The sequence below is a fragment of the Tachyglossus aculeatus genome, unplaced genomic scaffold (assembly GCF_015852505.1).
Source record: "Tachyglossus aculeatus isolate mTacAcu1 unplaced genomic scaffold, mTacAcu1.pri scaffold_114_arrow_ctg1, whole genome shotgun sequence".
NCBI lineage: Eukaryota > Metazoa > Chordata > Mammalia > Monotremata > Tachyglossidae > Tachyglossus > Tachyglossus aculeatus.
Window position 1 is genome coordinate 1449520 of NW_024044846.1, and position 27847 is coordinate 1477366.

At 48.2% G+C, this 27847-nt stretch overlaps 1 protein-coding gene across 1 annotated transcript; it reads left to right on the forward strand.

Moving 5' to 3' along the window:
• The first annotated feature begins 5317 nt into the window (after nt 1–5317).
• On the forward strand, nt 5318–12165 carry LOC119922605 (olfactory receptor 2G3-like). Its single transcript, XM_038742335.1, has 3 exons — nt 5318–6000; nt 6102–6201; nt 11899–12165. Exons 1-3 carry the CDS (start codon nt 5318–5320, stop codon nt 12163–12165), a joined length of 1050 nt encoding a protein of 349 aa, XP_038598263.1.
• The last annotated feature ends 15682 nt before the right edge of the window (nt 12166–27847 follow it).

Genomic DNA, 27847 nt, shown 5'->3' on the forward strand with positions numbered 1-27847 from the left:
TTTGCCTTTTCTTCACAGTAGAACTGGTGATTAGGGATGAAACAAAAAACCCCATAATCCCCCGGCCAATCTATAGCCTCTATGGTATTTAGGAAAATGGAAATTAAGTATATGTGCTACTAATCCATTCATTCATTCAATCGTATTTATTGAGCGCTTACTGTGTGCAGAGCATTGTACTAAGCGCTTGGGAAGTACAAGTTGGCAACATATAGAGACGGTCCCTACCCAACAGTGGGCTCACAGCCTAGAAGGGGGAGACAGAAAACGAAACCAAACATATTAACAAAATAAATACAATATGTAGAAGTAAAATAAATAAATAAATACGTACAAACATATATACATATATACAGGTGCTGTGGGGAAGGGAAGGAGGTAAGGCAGGGGGGATGTGTAGGGGGAGGAGGGGTACAGGAAGTAGGGGGCTAAGTCTGGGAAGGTCTCCTGGAGGAGGTGACCTCTCAGTAGGGCCTTGAAGGCAGGAAGAGAGCTAGCTTGGCGGATGTGGGGAGGGAGGGCATTCCAGGCCGGGGGGATGACGTGGGCGTGGGCCGGGGGTCGACAGCGGGATAGGCGAGAACGAGGCACGGTGAGGAGATTAGCGGCAGAGAAGCAAGGAGTAATCCAGAGTATTTATTGAGAACTCCTTCTGCACAGAGCAGGGGAAAGTGCAGTATAGGGGAGGATCCCTACCCTCGAGGAGTTTACAGTCTTGTCTGTCCTATGGGGATTACTCAATCAATCAATCAATCAATCGTATTTATTGAGCGCTTACTATGTGCAGAGCACTGTACTAAGCGCTTGGGAAGTACAAATTGGCATCACATAGAGACAGTCCCTACCCTACAGTGGGCTCACAGTCTAAAAGGGGGAGACAGAGAACAGAACCAAACATACCAACAAAATAAAATAAGTAGGATAGAAATGTACAAGTAAAATAAATAAATAAATAAATAAATAGAGTAATAAATATGTACAACCATATATCCATATATACAGGTGCTGTGGGGAAGGGAAGGAGGTAAGACGGGGGGATGGAGAGGGGGACGAGGGGGAGAGAAAAGAAGGGGCTCAGTCTGGGAAGGCCTCCTGGAGGAGGTGAGCTCTCAGCAGGGCCTTGAAGGGAGGAAGAGAGCTAGCTTGGCGGATGGGCAGAGGGAGGGCATTCCAGGCCCGGGGGATGACATGGGCCGGGGGTTGATGGCGGGACAGGTGAGAGCGAGGTACAGTGAGGAGATTAGCAGTGGAGGAGCGGGGGGTGCGGGATGGGCAGTAGAAGGAGAGAAGGGAGGTGAGGTAGGAGGGGGCGAGGTGATGGACAGCCTTGAAGCCCAGGGTTAGGAGTTTCTGCTTGATGCGCAGATTGATCGGTAGCCATTGGAGGTTTTTGAGGAGGGGAGTAATATGTCCAGAGCGTTTCTGGACAAAGATAATCCGGGCAGCAGCATGAAGTATGGATTGAAGTGGAGAGAGACACGAGGATGGGAGATCAGAGAGAAGGCTAGAGCAGTAGTCCAGACGGGATAGGATGAGAGCTTGAATGAGCAGGGTAGCGGTTTGGATGGAGAGGAAAGGGCGGATCTTGGCAATGTTGCGGAGCTGAGACCGGCAGGTTTTGGTGACGGCTTGGATGTGAGGGGTGAATGGCCCTGCCTCAAAACACCATCCTGTCTGCAAACTCCCAGATGCTGAAGAAATCAGAGAGAAAGCCTTGGCCATCACTAGCCCACAATTACTACCCCTGTTCCAGTCACAGATGGCCCACTCCTAAATGTGAGTCCAGCAGTGGCTTGGGAGAGAGTCAAGGGAGCCAAGAGTTTCCCATCGACCCCGGGGACCTGAGGAGTGGAAGGCTCTAAGGAAGAGCTGAGGGGCGAGACGTAGTATGGGCCTGCGGATAGGGCCAAGGCCTTGGAGTCAGAAGGACCTCCCTTCTAATCCTAGCTCAGCCACTCGTCTGCCGTCTACTATGTAACTCTAGGGCAAATCACTCCACTTCTCTATGCCTCCGTTTTCTCATCTGAAAAATGGGGATTCAATACATGTGCCTCCTACTTAGATTGTAAGCTTCATTTGGGACCTGATTATCTTTTGTCCAGCTCAGCGTTTAGTACAGTGCTTGGCATAGGGAAAGCACTTAACCAGTGCTGTCTACTTGTTTTGTTTTGTTCGCTGTCTCCCCCCTTCTAGACTGTGGGCCCATTGTTGAGTAGGGATTTTCTCCATCTGTTGCTGAATTGCATTTTCCATGTGCTTAGTCCAGTGCTCTGTACACTGTAAGTGCTCAATAAATACGATTGAATGAATGAATGAATGAATGAACGAGCTACAGCTAATCCACTGAGCACTTACTGTGTAGAGAGCACTGTATTAAGTGCTTGGGAGAGTCCAATATAACAGACTTGATAGACACATTGGTCCCCAGAGAAAGTGTAAGGGTACAGAGGAGGATGAGAAGGAGACCCAGAAAGGGAGCACGATAAAAAAATAGATGAAAAATCGAGTTTCTCTCTATTTCAGTTAGAACCTGTTGGGATGCAGAGTCCACATCCTACTTGTCCCTTTTCAGTGTTGCAAGACCAAAAATTCCTTCTAGGAATCTACCCTCAATCCCTCCTGCTTCAATGTCAGCTACTGACTCTTATCCTGGCCCAAGAGGAGGCAGAATGAAAACGCTTCCCTTTCTGGGCTGAGAAGAGCCCTTGAAAGATTTTCCAGTCCAGAGTAGGGTATTCCAAGAACTTTACGTTTCTTCAAAGGTTCAAATTTCCTCCCCTTTTCTCGTCTGTCTCCACATCCTTCCATCTTTCTCTGGAGCCGAAGTGTTCAGAAGGGGACCCAGCACCATAGCTTTGCTCAGTGGAAAGATCCTGGGCTTGGGAGTCAGAGGTCACGGGTTCTAATCCCAGCTCCTCCATTTGTCAGCTGTGTGATTTTGGGCAAGTCACTGAACTTCGCTGTGCCTCGGTTACCTCGTCTGTAAAATGGGGATTAAAACGTGAGCCTCACCTAATTACCTTGTATTTACCCCAATTCTTAGAACAGCGCTTGGCACATAGCAAGTTCTTAACAAGTCCCATTATTACTGGTATTATCATTATTATCTTAGAATTGGAACTCCTTGTACACAATCTATTTCACTCCCAGACCTTAGTATAGTGCTTTGCACATAGTAAGAGTGAAATAAATACCATTCCTACTACATCAGAATATCACTGAAACTGCACGGGGTGCTCGATCATTGCTATTGCTGGGTCACCTTGAGTAAGCCACTTAAGTTCTCTGTGCCTCAGTTACTTCATCTGTAAAACGGGGATCAAGACTGTTAGCCCCATGTGGGACAACCTGATTATCTTGTATCTACCATAGCGCTTAGAACAGTGCTTGGCACATAGTAAGCATTCAACAAATACCGTTATTATTGTTGTTATTATTATTACAACTACTACTAACTTGCTTTTTCCCTGGTCTGTTTCTCACTTGCTCTCTCCTGTTTTTCTTTCCCTTTAACTCCTTCATACGTTTTTCTCCTTCCCTCTCTTTTTCTCATGCTCGCTCTCATTTGCTCTCTCATCCTCTTTCCATTTTTCCCTCTATCACTCTCTCCGTCTCATTTTTCTCTCCTTCTCACTCTTTCTTGTACTTTTTTCTCCCTCTCCCTCTCTTTCCTCCACTCCCAATTTTTCTTTCCCTCTCCCTCTTTTTCTCTTGCTCTCTCCTTATCTTGTTTTTCTCTCTCTTGCTCTCTCACATGTTTCTCCCTCTCACTCGGTTCCGCTTTTTCTCTCCTTCTCATTCTTACCCCTTTCTCTCTCCCACTTTTTCTCTCTCTTTTGTTCTCTCTCACTCCCTCTTGCTTTTCTCGCCCTCTCACTCTCCCTAGTACTTTTTCTCCCTCTCACTTGCTTTCCCTCACTCTCTGTCTTGCTTTTCTCTCCTTTATGCTTTTTCCCTTCACTCTCGCTCTTATTTTTCTCTTCCTCTCAATCTGCTCTTGCTCCGCTTTCTTCCACTTCCTTGGTTTCCTCCCTCTTTCTTTTTCTCTCCCTTTCACTCTCCCTTGCTCTTTCGTTTTTTCTCCCCCTCATGATCTTTTCCCTCTCTCTCCCTGTCTTGCCTTTTCTCGCCCTTACGATCTCTTTCCCTCACTTTTTCTCTTGTTTTTCTCTCCTCACACTTTCTCTCATTCACTCCTTTTCCTCTCTCTTTCCCTCTCACTTTTTCTCTCCCTTGCACTCTCCGTCACTCCCACTCTCTCATTTTTCCCTCCTTTTTCTCGTTCCCACTCCCTTTCTCCATAATCCTCTCTCTCTCCCTGCCTCCCTGTCACCCGTCGTCCGGGGACAGGTTCGTTCTGTGATCGGCGAGGCGAGAGAGGGAGCGAGAGAGACCGGGGACGGAAAGCCTGAGTTTTATATAAAGTTTATTCCGCGAGATGAATTGAATTTATATAATTGTTAGGTGCAATGGATTGAACTTCCCTTTCGGGAGAGATATAATCAATTAGCAATATTAGAGCTTCCCTACACGGGAGGAACACAATCATACGTTAATCGCGCGTGGGTGAGATGGCTAACTCTCACCCATGCGCACTTCCCACTCGGGAAGAATCCACTTACTTTCCCACATGGGAAGAATTCATTACATTACCCGCGTAAGTGATGGGCGGCTAGCTCTCACCATGTGCTCTCCCTACATGGGAGGAATCCACTCATGATTCCCATCAGCAGCGGGGCACCTGGGTCCCACCCATGAGACACCCACCCGTCCCGTGACCCTTGCCTCAGTGTGTTGGTTCCGGTTGCAGAGCAGGCATCTGGCCGTCTGGGCAGAGAGAGACACGTGGGCTGCTGCTGCTGCAGCGGCTGCCCCTCCTGCTGCTGTGTGTATTGGTGTTCTGTCCACGAAGGTCAGAGGCGACAGGTATTTATCTCCTGTGCCCCTAGGCCACTCCAGCTTCCGGCCTCAGTCTATCCAATCTCTGCCCTCTCCCCCTCCTCCATACCTAATTTAATTGGCACGGGGGCGAGGGACACCTTCTGTATTCCCAGCTTGGGCTGTCAATCTAGCAGTTTTGGTTGTGGGGGCGGTATCCCACCCTCACTTCTGAGTTCCGCCTGCAGGCTCAGGAGTTCACGAGATATTATTTGACTTTGAGATGGCCGGTATCCCAGGGTCACCTCGGGACACTGCCTCACTCTTTTTTCTCTCCCTCACTCTCATTTTTTTCTCTCCTCCTTCTTTTCTTCCCCCACCCTCTTTCTCTCATCCGTTCTCTCTCACTGCCTCCCTCGCTTTCCCTACAAGGACGAAAATGATGCCGAATGACACTTCTGGAGAGGCCTTTGTCTTGGTGGGTTTCTCTGCTCAGCCTCAGTTAGAGAAGATCCTCTTCATGGTTGTCTTAATCTTCGACCTCCTAACTCTGGTTGGCAAGATGGCCATTATTTTGGTGACCCGACTGGATCTCCGTCTCCATACGCCCATGTACGTCTTCCTGTCTCAACTCTCCCACATGTACCTCTGCTTTACCACCAGCATCGTCCCCCAGCTGCTGTGGAACATCCGGGGGCACTCCAAGACCACCACCCTGGTCCATTGTGCGGTCCAGCTCTACATGTCCCCGGCTCCGGGTTCGACGGAGTGCATACCTTTGGTCATCATGACTTTGGACCATCACGCTGCCATCTGCAGACCCCTTCACTACACCACTATCATGCACCCGCGACTCTGCTGGGCCCTGGTGGGCTTAGCCTGGCTGGGTCGGGTGGGGGACACCGCTATTCAGGTCACCGTCATATACCACCTGCCCCGCTATGTACACCAGCGGCTTTCCCACTTCCTCTGTGAGATGCTTACCATGCTCAAGTTGGCATGTGTGGACGTTCGGGCCAATGAGATCCAGCTCTTCGTGGACACTTTGGCCCTGACTCTCCTACCCTTCAACCTGATCACAGTCTCCTATGGGTCCAACACCCGGGCAATGCTGAGGATCTAGTCGCCCTGGGTCTGGAAGAAGGCCCAGGGCACCTGCGGGTTCCACCTCATGGTGATCACTCTCTTCTACGGTCCATCACGGTGGTCTACATCTGGCCCAGCATCTCCTTCTCTGGGACTCTGGATAAGTTTCTGACCGTCTTCTTCACTGTGGCTACCCCCACACTCAACCCGCTCATCTATACCCTGAGGAACAAGGATGTGAAGGGAATGGTGAGGAGGATTCTGAAAAAAAAAACCATAGTTCAGTAAAAGGCTAGCATATTGAATCAAATTGTTCTAGAGTTCTTAAGGGCGGGAAAAGTAACAGCTAAAACAGACAAATCTCCACTGAAGGAAATTAAATATCAGGAAAAAATCAGATAATGAGAGTAATTGTGGTATTTGTTAAGTGCTTACCACATAACTAGCACTGAACTAAGCGCTGGGTTAGGTACCAAATAACCAGATCCCACATGAGGCTCACAGTCTAAGTAGGAGGAAGAACAGGTATCAAGGGAAATGAGGTGCAGAGAAGTTAAGTGAGTTGCCTAAGGTCACACTGCCAGTAAGTGGCAGAGTCAGGACTAATACCCAGGTCCTCTGACTCCCAGGCCCATGTTCTCTCCACTAGGCCAAGCTGCTTCTCAAAGATACCCAAGGGGGCACACATCCGAGGAATTTTAAGCTTCAAATCCTGAATTACACTCAGAGATGTATGTATCCATTGATGAGACACTCTATGCTACAGAATATGTGTTAATAAACTTTTCCACCTTCACTATGATTATTGTCTGCTTCCCCGTCTAGACTGCAAGCTCCTTGTGGGCAGGAAAATTGTCTGTTATATTGTATACTACCAAATGCCTAGTAATGTGCTTTGCACACAGTAATCATTCAGTACATACCATTGATGGATAGATTAATGTCTGTCTCCCCCTTTGGACTGTACGCTCGGTGTGGGCAAGGAATATGTCTACCAACTCTGTTTTATTGTACTCTCCCAAGCTCTTAGTACAATGCTCTACAGACAGTAAGCGCTTAATAAATCCCACTGATAGATTGATTGATGTCTGTTTCCCCCTCTGGGCTGTGAGCTCATTTGTAGGCAGTGGGCATATCTACAATCCTGTTTTGTTGTACTCTCTCAAGTGCTTAATACAATGCTTTACACACAGAAAGTGCCCATTAATATGATTATGATTAATATGATTATGATTATTATTAATAATATGATTAAGTGATTGATTGATACTGATCCCAGCCCCTCAGTACGTACTCTAAATATTCTTAATCCTCTATTATTTTCCCTTTCTGCAGTCTATTTTTATGCTCATCATCCCCTGAAGATTCTTAGCTCTATGTAGGCAAGGAACGTGTCTACCATCTCTGTTGTATTGTACTTTCCCCAAGTGTTTAGTATAGTGCTCTGCGCCCAATAATAATTACTCCACCACTTGTCTGCTGTGTGACCTTCGACAAACCACTTCCCTTCTCTATGCCTCAGTTACCTCATCTGTAAAATGGGGATTAAGACTGTGAGCCCCACGAGGGAAAATCTGATTACCTTGTATCTACCCCAGCTCTTAGAACAGTGCTTGGAACACAGTAAGTGCTTAACAAACACCGTAAGTATTCATTATTATTATTTTTATTTCAGGGCAGTAATTATTACAGTGCTCTGCACACAGTAAACGCTCAATAAATGCCGTTGATTCACTGATTGATTGATAGTTTTGCCTAGTGGCCATAAGATTCAGGAGACCCTTGTTCAAGTCTCTGGTCTACTGTGTGATCTTAGGCAAGTTAATTTCCCTTACTGAACCCCAGTTTCTTTACTTGTAAGATGGGGTTAAGATAGATTTTGTGAACCCTATGTGATCCAGGAACTGTTTCCAATTTCATGACCTTGTATCTATCCCAGTGCTTAGCACATAGTAAGTCCCAGATATTTTTTAATAGTATTTGTTAAGCACTTACTATGTGTCAAACACTGTTCTAAGCGCTGGTAAATAGTAAACATTACTATTCTTATTATTAATGATGATGATAATTATAATATTGTTCATAGGGCCAACTTGCTCCATTATTTTATGTGCCTCATTTACAGGTAATTTGATTAATGGACTAAAGTTTCAGTAACGGAGAGATAGCAGCTCATTTGCACATTTACTCTATCTGTTCTCAATCCTGAAAATTGAAAGCAATTGAAATTTTGTTCTCAGCCCTAACTCAATGTGTTCTTCTGAAATAAATATCTGAGTGGCTAGAAATGCTTTGACTCTTTTGTCAATTTGATAGTCATTGCCTTCTGTGAGGTTTTACCATAAGAAGTAGCGTGGCCTAGTGGAAAGAGCCCAGGCCTAGGAGACAGACAACCCAGCTCATCCCAGCTCTGCCACCTGTCTGTTGTGTGACCTTGGGCAAATCACTTCACTTCTCTGTGCTTCATTTCTTCCGTTCTCCCTCCTATTTAGACTGTGAGCCAAATGTGAGATAGAGATTGTGTCCAACCTAATTGACTCGTATCTAGTCAAGCTCTAAGAAGAGTGTTTGACACATGGTAAGTACCTAATAAATAATATTTTAAAAATCCTGCCTCTGTCCCCCGGATACGTATGACCCATTGGCAAGGGGTGGAATATTGGAGGTCAACAAAAGGTTAATATTTATGGGTCACAATAATAATAATAATAATGGTATTTCTTAAGCAATTACTATGTGCCGGGCACTTTACTAAATTCTGGGGTGGATATGAGCAAATCGGGTTCGACTAAGTCCCTGTCCCATGTGGGGCTCACAGTCTTAATCCCCACTTTACAAATGAGGTAACAGAGGCACAGAGAAGTGACGTGACTTGCCCAAGGTCACACAGCACACAAGCAGCAGAGCAGGGATTAGAACCCATGACCTTCTGACTCCCAGGAATGTGCTTTATCCACTATGCCATGTTGCTGCTGGGTCATGAAGATCGGTAAGCAACAGAGTAGGACAAGAAGAGTTTTGATTTCAGTGAAGATAATAAATGTGTTTGTTATGCACTTACACTGTGCTGAGCGTTGGGGTAGATATACGGTAATCAGGTCAAACACCGTCCTTCCCCCCTCCCCACCCCCAACAGGGAGCTCACAGTCTAAGGATATTGAGTCCCTGTTCTACAATTGAGGAAACGGAGGCATAGAGAAGTTAACTAACTTCCCCAAGACCACCCAGCAGACAAGTGGTGGAGCCAGAATTAGGACCCAGGTCCGGCGGGAATGTGTCTTTTTGCTGTTACTCTCCCAAGCGCTTAGTACAGTACTCTGCACACAGTAAGCACTCAATAAATTCGACTGCCTGATTCTGACTCTCACGCCTATATTCATTCCACTAGGCTCTTGTTTGTGGGAAGGAAACATGTCTATCAACTCTGTCGTACTGTGCTCTTCCAAGTGCTTAGTTGAGTGTAGTAAGCACTCAATAAATACAATTAATTAGCCGATGGATTGCTGCTTTTCTAGCCCATGAAGAAATCCTCTCCCTTCCCGATTCCCTCTGAAGCCTGCAGAAATGCAAGACTACGTATCTTCACACAGTATCGGAATTTTCATCTCTTGTCGGAACTCAAAAAGCCACCACAACACGGAGAAGACATCTCAGCATCTGTTTCCTGCTCAATAACGCCCTGATGGTTTAGAGTGGAAAAAGAACTTTTAATGTGATATATATGTTTAATGGTATTTGTAAGCGCTTACTATGTGTCAGGCATGGTACTAAGTGTTGTGATAAATATAAGATGGTTCAGTTGGACACAGTCCATGTGCGATATAGGCTCACCGTTTTCATTCACATTTTAGAGATGATGTAACTGAGGGACGGAGAAGTGAAGTGACTTGTCCAAAGTTCATCAAGGCTTCCTGGCAATCTGTTGATGTGAGCTCGTTGTTGGGAAGGGATTGTCTCTATTTGTTGCCGGATTGTACTTTCTAAGCGCTTAGTACAGTGCTCTGCGCACAGTAAGTGCTCAATAAATACGATTGAATGAATGAATTTCATGAGAAGCAGCGCGGCTTAGTGGAAAAACTACGGGCTTGGGAGTCAGAGGATGTGGGTTCTAATCTCAACTCTGCCACTTGTCTGCTGTTTGACCTTGGGCTCACCACTTTCCTTCTCTGTGCCTCAGTTACCTCATCTGTAAAATGGGGATTAAGACTGTGAGCCCCACGAGGGAAAATCCGATTACCTTGTATCTAAGTAGGAGGGAAAACAGGTATTGAAAGCCCATTTTGCAAATGAGGGAACTAAGGCACAGGGAGGTGAAGTGACTTTCTAAGGTCACTCAGCAGACGAGTGGCAGAGTGGCTTCAGAAAGTCTACCAGATGTCAGCAAAATGGTGATTCACTGATAATAATGATGATGGCATTTATTAAGCGCTTAGTATTTACAAAGCACTGTTCTAAGCGCTGGGGAGGTTACAAGGTGATCAGGTTGTCCCACAGGGGGCTCACAGTCTTAATCCCCATTTTACAGATGAGGTAACTGAGGCACAGAGAAGTGAAGTGACTTGCCCAAAGTCACAAAGCTGACAATTGGCGGAGCCAGGATTTGAACCCCTGACCTCTTACTCCAAAGCCCGTCCTCTTACGACTGAGCCACGCTGCTTCCCCACGCTGATGTCAGCAAGGTGGTGCCTGGCTGGGAGGATTGGTAAAGAGAGAGGTGCCTCCCCCCCAAGTGGGGATTACCTGAAGACAAGAGGAGTTGGGGAACTGTAGGTTGGATGAGAACACATCCAGGATGAGAAGCAGCGAGGCTCAGTGGAAAGAGCCCGGGCTTTGGAGTCAGAGGTCATGGGTTCGAATCTCGCCTCTGTCAGCTTTGGGCAAGTTACTTAACTTCTCTGTGCCTCAGTTACCTCATATGTAAAATGGCCATGAAGACTATGATCCCTCCGTGGGACAACCTGATTACATTGTAACCTCTCCAGCGCTTAGAACAGTGCTTTGCACATAGTAAGCGCTTAATAAATGTCATTTAAAAAACACATGGCTGGATGGAAAGTTTGGGGAGTCATCTGGAAAGAGGTGCTAGCCCAGTTCCCCCTGCCCTTAATTTTTTTAAAAGGTTGGGGGTTTTATGGTACTTGTTAAGCTCCAGGCACTGTTCTAAACGCTGGGCTAGATAAAAGATAATTAGGTTGGACAAAATGTTCCACTTGGGGCTCACAGTCTTAGTTCCCATTTTACAGATGAGGGAACTGAGGCACAGAGAAGTGAAGTGGCTTGACAAAGGTCATACAGCAGCCTGGATTGGAACCCAAGTCCTCTGACTCACGTATCCATGCACTTTCCACTAGGCCACATTGTTCTGTGAACTTGGACAGGTCACCTAACGTGTCTGTGCCTCAGTTACCTCAATAGCAAAATGTGGATTGAATCTTCCTTCCTACGTAGACTGTGAGCTCCAAATGGGACAGGGACCGTGCCCCACCTGATTAATATGGACCTACCCCAGGGCTTAGAGAAGTGCTTGGCTTATGGTAAGTGCTTAAAACTTACCACAGTCATTAGGCGACGGTCTAGATATTAGCCTGAGGGATTGAACACAGTCAGGGAGTTGTGGTAGATCCAATGTCACTGGCCAGTGGTCATTTTCATCCTCCACATCTTCCAAGGGACAGAGCACAGCGAAATCGCACCACAGTCAGTGAATCAATCCATCAATTGTATTTATTGAGTGCTTACTGTGTGCAGAGCCCTGTACTGAACTCTTGGGGGAATACACAATAACAAAGTTGATAGACACGCTTTCTGCTCACAACAGTCTCACAAACTGGAGGAGGAAACAGATATCAATATAAATAAATGAATTACAGATCAGATTCATTTGTAGATTTCCTGTCTCACCTTGTCTCTCCTTCATCCCAAATTTCTTTATAGGAGGCCTCTTCTGGGTTTGAGGAAAAACGAAAGAGAATGGATGGCATTTCCATGTCCTTCGGGACTGCAGTGCTGTTTCAGATCACCATCAGGACCTTGGTGAATGTACTCCTCCTGGTGTTTTATATCCGTATGGTGTCCATCAACCCCAAGTTCAGCTACTTGGGTCTGATTTTCAGCCACCTGACCTTGGCCAACACCATGATTCCTCACCCTCGGAATTCCGGAGACCCTGTCAGCCTTGGGATGGAGAAATTTCCTGAGTGACGTCGGATGTAAATTCCTCATGTATAGTCCTCGAGTTGTCCGGGGGCTGCCCATCTACACCACCTGCCTTCTGAGTATCTTTGAGCCCATCACCATCAGCCCTGGGAACCCCGGTTGTCCCGGATTAAAGCCAGGTTACCCAGGGGTGTCGTCCTCTCCTGCCTCCTGTTCTGAGGTCTCATTCTGCTCGTAGATTTAAGTATGTCAATGCACATGACAGGCCCAAGGAACAGCAGCAGTGTTAAACTCGTGCTGGACCTCAAATATTGCATAAAGGTCAGTGTCAGCGTGAAAGCCATCTCACTCATCACCATCGTGTTCTCCCTCTGCGACTTGATCTTCGTGGGGCTCATGAGAGCGGCCAGCGGCTACTTGGTGTTCATCGTGTACAAACACCAGCGGCATCCTCCTCTATGGGGGGAAGTCCATTATGCTGAGTGTAATACTCAACATGAAAGAAAAATCACCTCTTCTGGTGAACTGCCAAATGGTGTTAGGGTTCACCTTTCCGGTCGTCTGCCCGTTTTTGATTATGCAGAACGAGCAGAGGATGAGTGCAATCTGGAAAAAGGAATCACCTGGTTCCAAAATAGATTTTCTATAGATTCCCAAGGAAGCTGCCTGCACTCCAATTAAGTCCTACTTGGGTAAAGAGCTCAGGTATCTTGATCCCAGTAGCAGCAAGACAAGAGAAGCAGTGTCGCCAAGTGGATAAAGTACGGAAGGACCTAGATTCTAATCCAGGCTCCACCACCTGTCTGTTGTGTGACCTTGGGGAAGTCACTTAACTTCTCTAGTCCTGAATTACCTCATCTGCAAAACGGGGATTAAGACTGTGAGCCCCATGTGGGACAGGAACGTGTCTGACCCAATTTGCTTGTATCCACTCCAGCGCTTAGTACAGAGCCTGACACATAATAAACACTTATCAAATACCACAATTATTATTATCATTATTATTAGTAGTAGTATTAGTATTAGTATTATTATTAAACTAAGGATGGGGAGGGGGGCTTTTTTACACAGTACCAGACTGAGACAATTAAACACCCTAAGAAAAGGAAGCACAGGGAATCAGCATAGCCCAGTTGATAGAGCATGGACCTGGGAGTTAGAGGACCTAGTTTCTAATTCCGCTTCCACCACTTATCTGTCTGGTGACCTTGGGCAAGTCATTTCACTTCTTGCCTCAACTACCTCATCTGTAAAATGGGGATTAATAATGGAAGTCTTATGCGGGGTAGGGCCTGTTTCCAACCTGCCTAGTTTGTATGTACTTCATTGCTTAGAATGCTCCCTGGAAAATAGTAAACACCACGTACCATTATGAAAAAAATAATCAGGAAAGGTCCCGTTGATTTAATAGAGTTTCCGGAAGGAGATTTGAAGATGGGAAGCCCTGTGGTCTGGTGGATAAGCAGTGTGGATCAGTGGAAAGAGCAAAGGCTTGGGGTTCAGAGGTCGTGAGTTCTAATCTCGGCTCTGTGGCTTGTCAGCTGTGTGACTTTGGGCACATCACTCAACTTTCCTGTGCCTCAGTTACCTCATTTGTAAAATGGGGATTAAGACTTTGAGCCCCGCGTGGGACAACCTAGTCACCTTGTATCCACCCCGGCGCTTAGAACGGTGCTTGTACATAGTAAGCGCTTAACAAATGCTATTACTATTATTATTATAAGAAGGGAGAGGGAATTCCAAACAGGAGAAAGGTGGCGAAGTAGGGGTCTGAGTGGCGGGAGTTGGGAACGAGGCACAGTGAGATGGTGAGCTTGGGAGGAATGAGAATACAGATAGGAATTCATTAGCGGAAAATAAAATGATTCCGTGAAACCAAGGTTGGATAACGTGTTGAGGAGAAGGGGATGGTCGACAGTATCAAAAGCAGCTAAGAGGTCGAGGAGGATTGGGATAGAGTATGAGCCATTGGATTTGTCAAGAAGGACGTCACTGGCGACCTTTGAGAGGGCAGTTTCGATGGAGTGGAGGGAACGGAAGCCAGATTGGAAGGGGTCCAGAAGAGAGACGAAGTTGAGGAATTCGAGGCAGCAAGTGTGGACGACTCGCTCTAGGAGGTTGGAAAGGAAGGGTAGGAGGGAGACAGGACAATAACTAGAGGGGAAGTGGGGACAATAGATTTTTTTTAGGATGGGGAGACGTGGGCATGTTTGAAGGCAGAGGGGAAATAGCCGTTGGAGAGTGAGCAGTAGAAGGCTGACGTTAAGGAGGGGAGAAGGGTAATGGGTTAGGGGTTTTATAAGATGAGAGGGAATGGGGTCCGAAGCAGAGGTGAAGTGATGGCACTGAAGAGGAGGGAGGAGATCACCTTTGAAGATACTGCTGGAAAGGATGGAAAAGTAGAGGAGAGGGTTGAGAGTGGGGGGGGGGATGGAGAAAGGGGGGCGTGACTTTGGGGAGTTCAGACCTGATGGTGTTAATTTTCCTAATGAAGCAGGTGGCGAGATCGTCGGTACATCACCTGCTTATTTTACTGCCATTGTATGTTAATTGTTAACTGCTTTCTGTAATGCCATCATCTGCTTATTTTTTGCCATCACATATTAATTGTTATCTGCTCTCTGATATCATCTGCATATTTTATTATTGCCATAGCATGTTAATTGTTAACTACTCTCTGTGATGTCATCACCTACTTATTTTATTATTGCTACTGCATTATTGCTACTGCATTATTGCTACCGCTTTATTGCTACTGCATGTTAATTGTTAACTTCCCGCTGTGCTGTCATTTACATTGCTAACCTCACCATGAGCTATCAATCCCCCTGCTCCCAATTGCCCTTCCCATTCCTCACCTCCCCTTCCCCTCCCACCCAGCTCTTTCACTCCCTTTCGCCCCTCCCCCTCCCCTCCCCCTCCCCAGAATCCCTCTGTATGAGCGCCAAACCTCAACTCCTCCCTTCCAGCCCCCTCTCTCAGCTCCTCCCCGCGCCCACCCCATCCCAGTTCTCCTTTCTCATCGCCACCCCACTTCTCCCTCTTCACGCCCAGGCCCCCACCAACTCATCCCAATCCAAAAATTCCCCACCCCTCGCACCCAAAGGTTGTCCCTCCCCCCTCATTCATTCATTCATTCATTCAGTAGTATTTATTGAGCGCTTACTGTGTGCAGAGCACTGTACTAAGTGCTTGGGAAGTACAAGTTGGCAACATATAGAGCCGGTCCCTACCCAACAGTGGGCTCACAGTCTAGAAGAGGGAAACAGAGAAAAAAACAAAACATATTAACAAAATAAAATAAATAGAATAAATATGTAAAAATAAAATAAATAAATAAATAGAGTAATAAATACATACAAACATATATACATATATTCAGGTACTGTTGTCTGTGAAGAAGCGGGAACAGCGGCCAGTTTTGACCTCGGATGGGTCCCTCGGTTGAGTTCGTGAGGGAAATAAGCTTTGATGATGATGACGATGATGATGATGGCACTTACTAGGCGCTTATTAAGTGCAAAGCACTGTTCTAAGCGCTGGGGAGGATACAAGGTGATCAGGTTGTCCCACAGTGGGCTCACAGTCAATCCCCATTTTACAGATGAGGGAACTGAGGCCCAGAGAAATGAAGTGACTTTCCCAAAGTCACACAGCTGACAGTTGGCAGAGCTGGAATTTGAACCCCTGACCACTGAGTCCAAAGCCCATGCTGTAGCCACTGAGCCACGCTGCTTCTCTTTGGCCCGGGCCCTCCTCGGTCGTCTTTTCCCCAGTGATGCGGCCCCCAGGCCTGCTTCCTCCCGGATCTTGAAGGGCGTGCAGGACTCGGGTCCGTTGCGGGTAAGGTCAGTTCTATATGCCAAGCACTGTTCTAACCGCTGGGGGAAATGCAACGTCACCAGGTTGGGGCTCACAGTCTGCATCCCCATTTTCCAGATGAGGTCACTGAGGCCTAGAGAAGTGGCTTGCCCAAAGTCACATGTCAGACAAGAGGAAGAGCCAGGATTGGAACCCACGACTTCTAACTCCGCAGACCGGGCTCTTTCCACCGAGCCACACTGCCGCCGGGCCACGGTCCCGGCCCCCATGAGCCTTCACCGCCCGCTCTCGTCAACGCCCTGAGGAGGGTTGGCCCATGGGCGCGAGCCCGCCCACTCGCAGGACGGAGGGCCGCGCACAACGCCGTCGGCGGCTGAGGGTGGGAGGGCGGGCTCCCTCCCTCCACAGCTGCTGCCAAGTGTGGCCTTTGGAACCCCCGCTCCGTTATAGGTAAGATCCTTTTCATCCTGGACCTATTCCTTTCCAGCTCTCTATTCCTCCTCTTCCTAACTGAAACATGGCTCTCTCCAGAAGACACGGTCTCTTCTGCTGCTCTCTCCAGTGGAGGCCTCTTCTAACATTTCCTTCTAACTCCCCAATGTCGCTTTCACACTTTCCCTCCTCCCCCTTCCCTTTCCTTCCCCTCCTTTGAAGCCCACATTATTCGCCTCGAATTCCTCAACGCCAACTCTCTTCTTGACCCCCTTCAATCTGGCATCTGCCCCCTACATTCCACTGAAATTACACTCTCAAAGGTCACCAATCACCTCCTTCTTGACAGATCCAACGGCTCCTACTCTACTACTCTATCCTAATCATTCTCGACCTCTCAGCTGCCTTTGACACTGTGGACCACCCCCTTCTCCTCAAAACGCTATCCCACCTTGGCTTCACAGACTCCTTCCTCTCCTGGTTCTCCTCTTATCTCTACGGCCATTCATTCTCAGTCTCTTTTCGGGCTCCTCCTCCCCCTCTGATCCCCTTACTGTAGGGGTTCCTCAGGGATCAGTTCTTGGTCCCCTTCTGTTCTCTATCTATCTGCCCCTGCTCTCTCTCCCTCCCTTCAGTCTCGGGTGTCCTCCTGCCTTCAGGACATCTCCATCTAGATGCCTGCCCGCCATCTAAAATGCAATATGTCCAAGACTGAACTCCTTATCTTCCCTCCCAAACTCTGTCCTCTTCCAGAGTTTCCCATCACTGTAGACGACACTACCATCCTTTCTGTGTCACATGCCCGCAACGTTCGTGTCATCATCGACTCCTCTCTCTCGTTCACTCCTCACATCCAATCCATCACCAAAACCTGCTGGGCCCACCTCTGCAACATTGCCAAGATGGTCCCTTTCCTCTCCATTCAAACTGCTTCCTTGATGGTTCAATCCCTCATCCTATCCCGACTGGATTGCTCTATCAGCCTCCTCTCTGATCTCCCATCTTCCTGTCTCTTTCCAATCAATCAATCAATCAATCGCATTTATTGAGCGCTTACTGTGTGCAGAACACTGTACTAAGCGCTTGGGAAGTACAAGTTGACAACATATGCAGACAGTCCCTACCCAAAAGTGGGCTTACAGTCTAGAAGGTGGAGACAGAGAACAAAACCAAACATATTAACAAAATAAAATAAATAGAATAGATATGTACAAGTAAAATAAATGGAGTAATAAATATGTACAAACATATATACATATATACTGGTGCTGTGGGGAAGGGAAGGAGGTAAGATGGGGGGATGGAGAGGGGGAAGAGGGGGAGAGGAAGGAAGGGGCTCAGTCTGGGAAGGCCTACTGGAGGAGGTGAGCTCTCAGTAGGGCCTTGAAGGGAGGAAGAGAGCCAGCCTTGTGGACGTGGGGAGGGAGGGCATTCCAGGCCAGAGGGTTGACGTGGACCGGAGGTCGACGGCGGGACAGGCGAGAACGAAGTACGGTGAGGGAATTAGCGACAGAGGAGCGGAGGGTGCATGCTCGGCTGTAGAAGGAGAGAAGGGAGGTGAGGTATGAGGGGGCGAGGTGATGGAGAACCTTGAAGCCGAGGGTGAGGAGTTTGCCTGATGCGCAGATTGATTGGTAGCCACTGGAGACTTTTGAGGAGGGGACTAACATGCCCAGAGCGTTTCTGGACAAAGACAATCCGGGCAGCAGCATGAAGTATGGATTGAACTGGGGAGAGGCACGAGGATGGGAGATCAGAGAGAAGGCTGATGCAGTATCCAGACGGGATAGGATGAGAGCTTGAACGAGCAGGGTAGCGGTATGGATGGAGAGGAAAGGGCGGATCTTGGCAATGTTGCGGAGCAGAGACCAGCAGGTTTTGGTGACTGCTTGGATGTGAGGGGTGAATGAGAGAGCGGAGTTGAGGATGACACCGAGATTGCGAGTTTGTGAGACGGGAAGAATGGTAGTGCCGTCAACAGTGATGGGAAAGTCAGGGAGAGGGCAGGGTTTGGGAGGGAAGACAAAGAGTTCAGTCTTGGACATGTTGAGTTTTAGGCGGTGGGCAGACATCCAGATGGAGATGTCCTGAAGGCAGGAGGAGATGCGAGCCTCGAGGGAGGGGGAGAGAGCAGGGGCAGAGATGTATATCTGGTGTCATCAGCGTTGAGATGATAGTTGAAGCCGTGGGAGAGAATGAGGTCACCAAGGGAGTGAGTGTAGATCGAGAACCGAAGGGGACCAAGAACTGAACCTTGGGGAACCCCCACAGTAAGGGGATAGGAGGGGGAGGAGGAGCCTGCAAAAGAGTCTGAGAATGAACGACCAGAGAGATAAGAGGAGAACCAGGAGAGGACGGAGTATCTGAAGCCAAGGCTGGGTAGTGTATTGAGGAGAAGGGGGTGGTCCACAGTGTTGAAGGCAGCTGAGAGGTCGAGGAGGATTAGGATTTAGGATATCCACTTCAGTCTATACTTCACGCTGCTGCCCGGATCATCTTTGTACAGAAACACTACGGTCATGTTACTCCCCTCCTCAAAAGTCTCCAATGGCTGCCAGTCAACCTACGCATCAAGCGAAATCTCCTCACTCTCGGCTTCAAGGCTCTCCATCCCCTCGCTCCCTCCTACTCCACCTCCCTTCTCTCCTACAGCCCAGCCCGAACCCTCCGCTTCTCTGCCGCTATCCTCCTCACTGTACCTCGTTCCTGCCTGCCCCGCCGTCGACCCACGGCCCACGTCCTTCCCCTCGCCTGGAATGCCGTCCCTCCTCAAATCCGCCAACCTAGCTCTCTTCCTCCCTTCTAAGCCCTACTGAGAGCTCACCTCCCCCAGCAGGCCTTCCCAGACTGAGCCCCCTTTTTCCTCTCCACTTTCCCATCCCTCTTACCCCCTTCCCCTCCCCACAGCACCTGTATATATGTTTGTACAGACTTTTTACTCTAGTTATTTTACTTGTACATATTTACTATTCTATTTATTTTGTTAATGATGTGCACCAGCTTCGTTTAAATTTCTTCTGACGACTTGATACCTGTCCACATGTTTTGTTTTGTTGTCGGTCTCCCCCTTCTAGACTGTGAGCCCGTTGTTGGGTAGGGACCGTCTATATATATTGCGGACTTGTACTTCCCAGCGCTTAGTACAGTGCTCTGCAAACAGTAAGAGCACAATAAATAAGATTGAATGAATGAATCAATGAATGAATGGCAGTTAGGGATGGAGGAGGGGGAGGTACAGGGGGCCTGAGGAGGAAGAAAATGTCCTAAACAGCTGACGGGGGTGATGGGTATGGGTGTCATTATAGGAAGAAAAACAGTTTTGCCTGTTAGAGGAGAGGGCAGAGTTAAGGCAGGAAAGGATACGCTTAAAGTTAACAAGGTTGACTTAGTGTTTAGACTTTGGTCAGCAGCTTGAGTATAAGAGCGAAGGAGGCGGACGGTGGCAGTGATCCTGGGATGTGGGTAAGTGGTGCGAGAGCCACGAAGGAAAAGGAGAGTGAGCGAGTTGAATTGAGTAGAGAGGGTGGAGTTGAGAGCAGTAATCCAGTCATCAAGTGTGGGTAGAGAGGCTAGGGAGGCAAGGTGGGGTGTGATGCGCTGAGAGAGATGTATGGGGTCGAGAAACTGGAGAAACTGGAGGTCTCTGTTGGGGAGTAATATATATTTACAGGGGGAGGAGTGTGAGAGACAAGGCATGTGAGAAGGTTATGGTCAGAGAGAGGGAATTCAGAGTTGATGTGAGTGGAGGTAGTGCAGCGGTAAGAAATGATTTGATTGAAGGTTTGACCAAGTTGGTGAGTGGGCGACGTGGGGTGGAGCGAGTTTGGCAGAGTCAAAGGGTGATAGACGGTGGGCAGCAGCAGAGTCTCCGGGTACATCCATGTGGATGTTGAGGTCTGCGAGGATCAGAGTGGGCATGGAAAACGAGAGAAGGAAGGTGATAAAGTGGTCAAAATGGCTAAAGAAGTTGGAGGTGGGACCAGGGGGCTGTAGATTATGGCTGCAAGAGCCTGGACGGGATGGTCGAGACTAATAATATGGGCTTCATAGGAGGGGAAGGAAGAGGAAGGATGAGGAGGGATAGTGCGAAAGTGGCATTCCGGGTGCGAGAAGGAAGCCGACACCCCTCCGCTGGGATGAGCAGGAGGAGAGACCGTGTCCTCCGGTGTAGGCCAGGTCTCAGTGAGGGCGAGGAGGAGGAGAGAGCGGGAAAGGAACAGGTCAAGTATGAAACGGAGGTAACCTATAATGGACTGGGTGGTTCCATAGGCCGCACTTGGCAGCAGCTGCGGAAGGAGGGGAGAGAGGGGGAAGGGTGCGGGGGTGGGGAGGGTTTGGATGGGAATGAGTTGGAGGGGGCCTGGGAGGGAAGAGAGAGATGAGGGGTGGCGATGAGAAAGGAGAACTGGGATGGAACGGGGTCGGGGAGGAGGGGAGGGAAGGGGTTGGATGGGAGTGTTTTGGCGGGGACCTAAGCAAGGGGAGGAGAATGAGGATTGGCTGTGGTACAGTGGGATTCTAGAGAGGGGGCGGGGCGGACGGGTGGGGCTGGAGCAAAGGGAGGGAAAGAGCTGGGTGGGAGAGAGGAAGGGGAACGTGAGGACTGGGAAGGGCAGATGGGAGAAGTAGAATTGATAGGTCATTATGAGGTTAGGGAGGTAAATTACAACACTAAGAGCAGTTAACAACTAACATATAATAGCAACAATAAAATAAGCGGGTGATGACCAGAGAAGAAGGTTGAATTGTCCATGGGTCAATCAAATAAAAACGTTTAATGGCAAGGAGAGTCCAGGTAGAATGCAGGTAGTTGCTAAAAGTAACTCAGTGAGAACAAGGCCATTGTTTCCCGGGGAGCAGGGTGGGGGAAATCAGTAACATCCGGTGCTAACACAGGGAAGGAGGGAGTGGAGGCTCTCCAAAGGAGGGTGCTTTTTTGTGAGTGGGGGGGAAGCATGGTATACACAATGTCCCATGGCCATGGTTGGCTACCTGGATGTTCACTTCGAAGGGTGAGTCTAGTGATCGTGGGAGGGGTTTCAGTCCAGGCCGTTGGATGGTCAGCAGAGTTATCAACGCTCGAGGATCATGTGGGAGATACACGAGCTTCTGACCGGTCGCGGGGCCTGCGGCGGGGTTGGGGGCTGGTCTCGATGTCCTTGTGCAGGGATGCAGATGTCAATCAATCAATCAATCGTATTTATTGAGCGCTTACTGTGTGCAGAGCACTATACTGAGCGCTTGGGAAGTATAAGTTGGCAACATATAGAGACAGTCGCTACCCAAAAGTGGGCTCACAGTCTAAAAAGGGGGAGACAGAGAACAAAACCAAAGCATACTAACAAAATGAAATAAATAGAAGAGATATGTACAAGTAAAATAAATAAATAAATGGAGTAATAAATATGCACAAACATATATACATATGTACAGGTGCTGTGGGGAAGGGAAGGAGGTAAGATGGGGGGATGGAGAGGGGGACGAGGGGGAGAGGAAGGGAGGGGCTCAGTCTGGGAACACCTCCTGGAGGAGGTGAGCTCTCAGTAGGACCTTGAAGGGAGGAAGAGAGCAAGCTTGGCGGATGGGCAGAGGGAGGGCATTCCAGGCCAGGGGGATGACGTGGGCCGGGGGTCGATGGCGGGAGAGGCGAGAACGAGTTACGGTGAGGAGATTAGCGGCAGAGGAGTGGAGGGTGCGAGGTGGGCTGTAGAAGGAGAGAAGGGAGGTGAGGTAGGAGGGGGCGAGGTGATGGAGAGCCTTGAAGCCCAGGGTGAGGAGTTTCTGCCTGATGCGCAGATTGATTGGTGGCCACTGGAGAATTTTGAGGAGGGGAGTAACATGCCCAGAGCGTTTCTGGACAAAGACAATCCGGGCAGCACCGTGAAGTGGGGAGAATCACGAGGATGGGAGATCAGAGAGAAGGCTTATGCAGTAGTCCAGACTGGATAGGATGAGACCTTGAACGAGCAGGGTAGGGGTATGGATGGAGAGGAAAGGGCGTATCTTGTCAATGCTGCAGAGCTGAGTCCGGCAGGTTTTGGTGACGGCTTGGATGTGAGGGGAGAATGAGAGAGCGGAATCGAGGATGACACCAAGGTTGCGGGCTTGTGAGACGGGAAGGTTGGTAGTGCCGTCAACAGAGATGGGAATGTCAGGGAGAGGACAGGGTTTGGGAGGGAAGACGAGGAGTTCAGTCTTGGACATGTTGAGTTTTAGGTGGCGGGCATCATCATCATCATCATCAATCGTATTTATTGAGCGCTTACTATGTGCAGAGCACTGTACTAAGCGCTTGGGAAGTACAAATTGGCAACATATAGAGACAGTCCCTACCCAACAGTGGGCTCACAGTCTAAAAGGGGGAGACAGAGAACAAAACCAAACATACTAACAAAACAAAATAAATAGAATAGATATGTACAAATAAAATAAATAAATAAATAAATAGAGTAATAAATATGTACAAACATATATACATATATACAGGTACTGTGGGGAAGGGAAGGAGGTAAGATGGGGGGATGGAGAGGGGGAAGAGGGGGAGGGGAAGGAAGGGGCTCAGTCTGGGAAGGCCTACTGGAGGAGGTGAGCTCTCAGTAGGGACTTGAAGGGAGGAATCAATCAATCAATCAATCAATCGTATTTATTGAGCGCTTACTATGTGCAGAGCACTGTACTAAGCGCTTGGGAAGCACAAATTGGCAACACATAGAGACAGTCCCTACCCAACAGTGGGCTCACAGTCTAAAAGGGGGAGACAGAGAACAAAACCAAACATACCAACAAAATAAAATAAATAGGATAGAAATGTACAAGTAAAATAAATAAATAAATAAATAGAGCAATAAATACGTGCAACCATATATACATATATGCAGGTGCTGTAGGGAAGGGAAGGAGGTAAGATGGGATGGAGAGGGGGACGAGGGGGAGAGGAAGGAAGGGGCTCAGTCTGGGAAGGCCTCCTGGAGGAGGTGAGGTCTCAGCAGGGCCTTGAAGGGACGAAGAGAGCTAGCTTGGCGGATGGGCAGAGGGAGGGCATTCCAGGCCCGGTGGATGACGTGGGCCGGGGGTCGATGGCGGGACAGGCGAGAACGAGGTACAGTGAGGAGATTAGGCAGACATCCAGATGGAAATGTCCTGAAGGCAGGAGGAGATGCGAGGCTGGAGAGAGGGGGAGAGAGCAGGGGTAGAGATGTATATCTGGGTGTCATTAGCGTAGAGATGATAGTTGAAGCCGTGGGAGCGAATAAGGTCACCAAGTGAGTGCGTGTAGATCGAGAAAAGAAGGGGACCAAGCACTGAACCTTGGGGAACCCCCACAGTAAGGGGATGGAAGGGGGAACCGAGGGATGATCATGGGCCCGGAGGCAGGTCACTGGAGCCCGATAGCGGGCTTCTTAGGATGGGAGATGTCGGGCCCTCGTGGCGGAGTGCGGAGGGGAAAAATGCTACGGGGAACAGGGAAGTACTGCCACTTATCTGGTGTGTGACACTGGGTAAGTCACTTCACTTGTTTGTGCCTCAGTTACCTCATCTGTAAAATAGGGATTAAGACTGTGAGCCCCTTGTGGGACAGGGACTGTGTCCAAAACGATTTGCTTGCATCCCCCAACTGCTTAGTACAGTGCCCGGCACGTAGAACGCCCTTAACAAATACCATAAAAAATCCTGAGAGTAAGAGCTTGTTGGTAGACTCAATTTTGCCTTAATCCTTGTATTTGCTAGAACTTGTTTTGGCTAGGAAGCCGTCTGAGAATTTGCAAACTTCCATTCTACACTTCTAGCCTGCTTGGACGCAGTGTGCTGTGTTGCAGGAAGAAACGGCTTGTGCGCATGTGCGTAGTGTCTGAAAAAGTGAATTGTACAACACCAACCGTCCTTAAACACACAGTTTTGTCATTGTGCGACCCCTGCGTTCTAGATTTTTATAAACCCAAATCAATCAATGGAACGTATAGAGCACTTACTGCATGGAGAACACTGGACAGAATATCTGCTGATTTTTCAGAATAACATAGAGATCATCAACCTGGAAGGTTTTCTGTTCTGTCCAGAATTAAGACAGGAGGCAGGACAAGTTGACCAAGTGAAGTTCTCCTTCTAGATTGCAAGTTTTTGTGAGCAGGGTATGTGTCTACCAACTCTGTTGAAGTGGATTATCCCAAGTGTTTAATACAGTTATCTGCATATAGTAAGCGTTCAATAAATACCATTGATTGATTAATGGATTGATTGAGGTTCATCCCCGGACAAAGGTATTATCCGGGGTGGTTCTAATCCCTGCTCTGCCACTTGTCTTATATGTGAATTTGGGCGATCCACTTAACTTCTCCATGCCTCAATTATCGCATCCGTAAAACAGGGATTAAGACTGTGAACCCCACGTGGGATAACTCAGTTACCTTGTATCTGCCCCAGTGCTGAGAACAGTCCTCGGCACATAGCAAGTGCTTAACAAAAACCATAATTTTTTTCTTAATTTTATCATGAAATCGGAATCGCTCTAGCATGTAAGCTCTTTGGGGGCAGGGAACATGTCTAACAACTCTGCTACATTGAACTTTTCCAAGTGCTTAGCACAGTGCTACGCCCAGAGTAACTAATCAATGAATATGATTGATTGATTGATTGAGACTTGGGTTCTGATGCCAGCTGTGCTCCTGGCTTGCTTTATGACCTAGAGACAGTGACTTAGCATCCCTAGAATCTATCTTCCTCTTACATTCTGAGCTCCTATGGGACAGGAATTGTGTGTGAACTGACTCTATTGTTTCTATTCCAGCAAGTGGAACAATTTAGGCACACAACCTCTTAATAAATACAAAATGACATCATTATTAGCAATGACTATGAACATATCATGATAAGCTCTTTAACATGACTCTGGGTGTGGGAAAGAAAGTTGGAAATTGGGAGGTGGTATGGGAGAAGGGAAGAAAGAATTACTGCAGTTCCATCTATCTTGTCAAATCCATCCTCTCTCATCAATCCATCTTTCCTTTCTTCCATCCATCCATACTTCTAACCATTCACCTATCCATCTATCCATCCAGAGCTCGGTCCTGGGAGTCAGAGGTCGGGGTTCTAATTCTGGTTCCATGTTTCCTTGGGCAAGTCACTTAATTTTTCTGTGCCTCAGTCACCTCATCTGTAAAATGGGGATTGAGACTGAGCCCCATGTGGGACAGGGACTGTGTCCAACCTGAATACCTTGTATCTACTTCATCACTTGGCACATAGTAAGCGCTTAACAGTGCTTGGCACATAGTAAGGGCTTAAAAAAGACCATACGTATTGCTATTACTATTAGCAATGGTATTTAGTGACCACATCCTGGGTGAAAAGCACTGTAGTAAGCTCTCAGAAGAGTTGAGAAGAGACATAATTTCCTGTTCCTGCTCTCCAGGAGATTATGATCTAATGGGGAGATAGACACAGAATAAATTACATAGAGTAGGAAGGAGAGAAGGGAAAGATGAGAAAGTGGACGAATGCTTGATTCACGAGTACAGTTTATATAGTCAATATGAACAGAGCTTCAACGGACTTGCAAATAGGACAAGTCAGAAGAAGCAGCGTGGGCCTGGGATTCAAATGGACATGGGTTCTGATCTCGGTTCCACCTCATGTCTGCTGTGTGACCTTGGGCAGAGTCGCTTAACATCTCCGTGCCTCAGTTCCCTCATCTGTGTAATAGGGATTGAGATGTCAGCCTCATGGGGGATATGGACGCTGTCCTATACTATTAGCTTGTATCTGCTCCAGCACTTAGTATAGTGCCTGATATATAGTAAGCACTTCACAAAGACCATAAGAAAAAGTATACAGTTGGCTGATTGACTGACGGATTGAGTGTCTCAGGTTGTGCATTGGACAAAGGTGAAAACATTCACAATGTTTAAAGTCTGTCGGTATAAACAGGAACCGTTGGGAAGCTGGGATGCAGATGCCGTTGTTTCCACGGGAACCCTCAGGGCCAGCAACATCGCTGATGCAGCAGGGATGGGGCCCTTGTCTCCCAGGAGCCTCAGGAACCACGTGACCAGAGAGTGCGTGACTTGTGCAGGACATGAGGTCCCTTGGCAGGGTCCCAAGCCATCCTCCAGGGATCCCCCTCGGAGCAGCTCCTGCTTTATCTACACGGACGAGGGCCAGTCTGGAGAGCTTCTCGGGGATAGAGGGAGAGCGGAGAGGGACTAAGGGCCCTGATTGAACCCACGAGTCTGAGGGGGAAGAGGGGACCAGCTCAGCCCTGCAGAGGTCAGCGACCCCCAGGCCCACGCTGCCCCGGTGAGAGTGACCGGGGATGAGTGGTATGGGGGTGGTGGTCGAGGATGAGGATGGAAGAGATGGAGCCAGACTGAGGCCTAGGCTTTGGTTCGGGCCAGGGCCGTGGCCTCCAGCGGGGCAAGGGTGCTAGCAGAAGGGGAGGTTTTGCCCAGTTAAGTAACCCACAACCATCACACACCTCTCCTCCTTCATCCGCAAACCTCACTACCATACCAACTACCCTCCGGGCTACGGGCCTCTGGCACAGCGTCATCGCTGTGGACATCACTTTGGCCTTCAGTGGGTCCCAGAATCCCATGGAGAGGATAAATGACAGGCAGAGCTAAATGAGTGGGACCAGCTTTGGACAGCCACTAACACTGTCAGCAATTCCTCCTTGTAAGAATTCTTCCCAAATGTTAGGAAAAGAGAAATAGTGGGAAAGGTTGTAATCCTTGACCTCATGGGCAGTCCAGCCTACTGGTCTAGGATGACAAAGTCTAATTTACTATCATTCTATTAATCTTGAATCATTTTGATTGAGCGCTTACTGTGTGCACTAAGCACTTGGAGAGTGATAATAATAATGGTAGTATTTGCTAAGCTCTTACTATGTCCCCAGCGTGGCTCAGTGGAAATAGCCCGGGCTTTGGAGTCAGAGGTCATGGGTTCAAATCCCGGCTCCGCCAATTGTCAGCTGGGTGACTTTGGGCAAGTTACTTAACTTCTCTGGGCCTCAGTTCTCTCATCTGTAAAATGGGGATGAAAACCCCATTGCTCTATTTACACAGAAGAAGCATAGCTCAATGGAAAAGAGCAGGGGTTTTGGAGTAAGAGGTCATGGGTTCAAATCCCGGCTCTGCCATTGTCAGCTGTGTGACTTTGGGCAAGTCACTTAACTTCTCTGGGCCTCAGTTCCCTCAGCTGTAAAATGGGGATTAAGACTGTGAGCCCCCTGTGGGACAACCTGATCACCTTGTAACCTCCCCAGCGCTTAGAATAGTGCTCCCCTTTTAGACTGTGATCCCACTGTTGGGTAGGGACTATCTCTATATGTTGCCAACTTGTACTTCCCAAGCGCTTAGTACAGTGCTCTGCACACAGTAAGCGCTCAATAAATACGATTGATGATGATGATGATGATGGCCCAAGCACTGAAATACGCACTGGGGTAGAACAAAGTTTAGGAGCTTGGAATCAG

Bases quoted from the DNA above. Each gene is read 5' to 3' on its own strand.
- LOC119922605 (XM_038742335.1), top strand. From the start codon at position 5,318: ATGATGCCGAATGACACTTCTGGAGAGGCCTTTGTCTTGGTGGGTTTC. The intron at 6,001-6,101 runs GTCGCCCTGGGT...CATCTGGCCCAG, and splicing joins CGGGCAATGCTGAGGATCTA to CATCTCCTTCTCTGGGACTC. The intron at 6,202-11,898 runs GTGAAGGGAATG...ATTTCTTTATAG, and splicing joins ATACCCTGAGGAACAAGGAT to GAGGCCTCTTCTGGGTTTGA.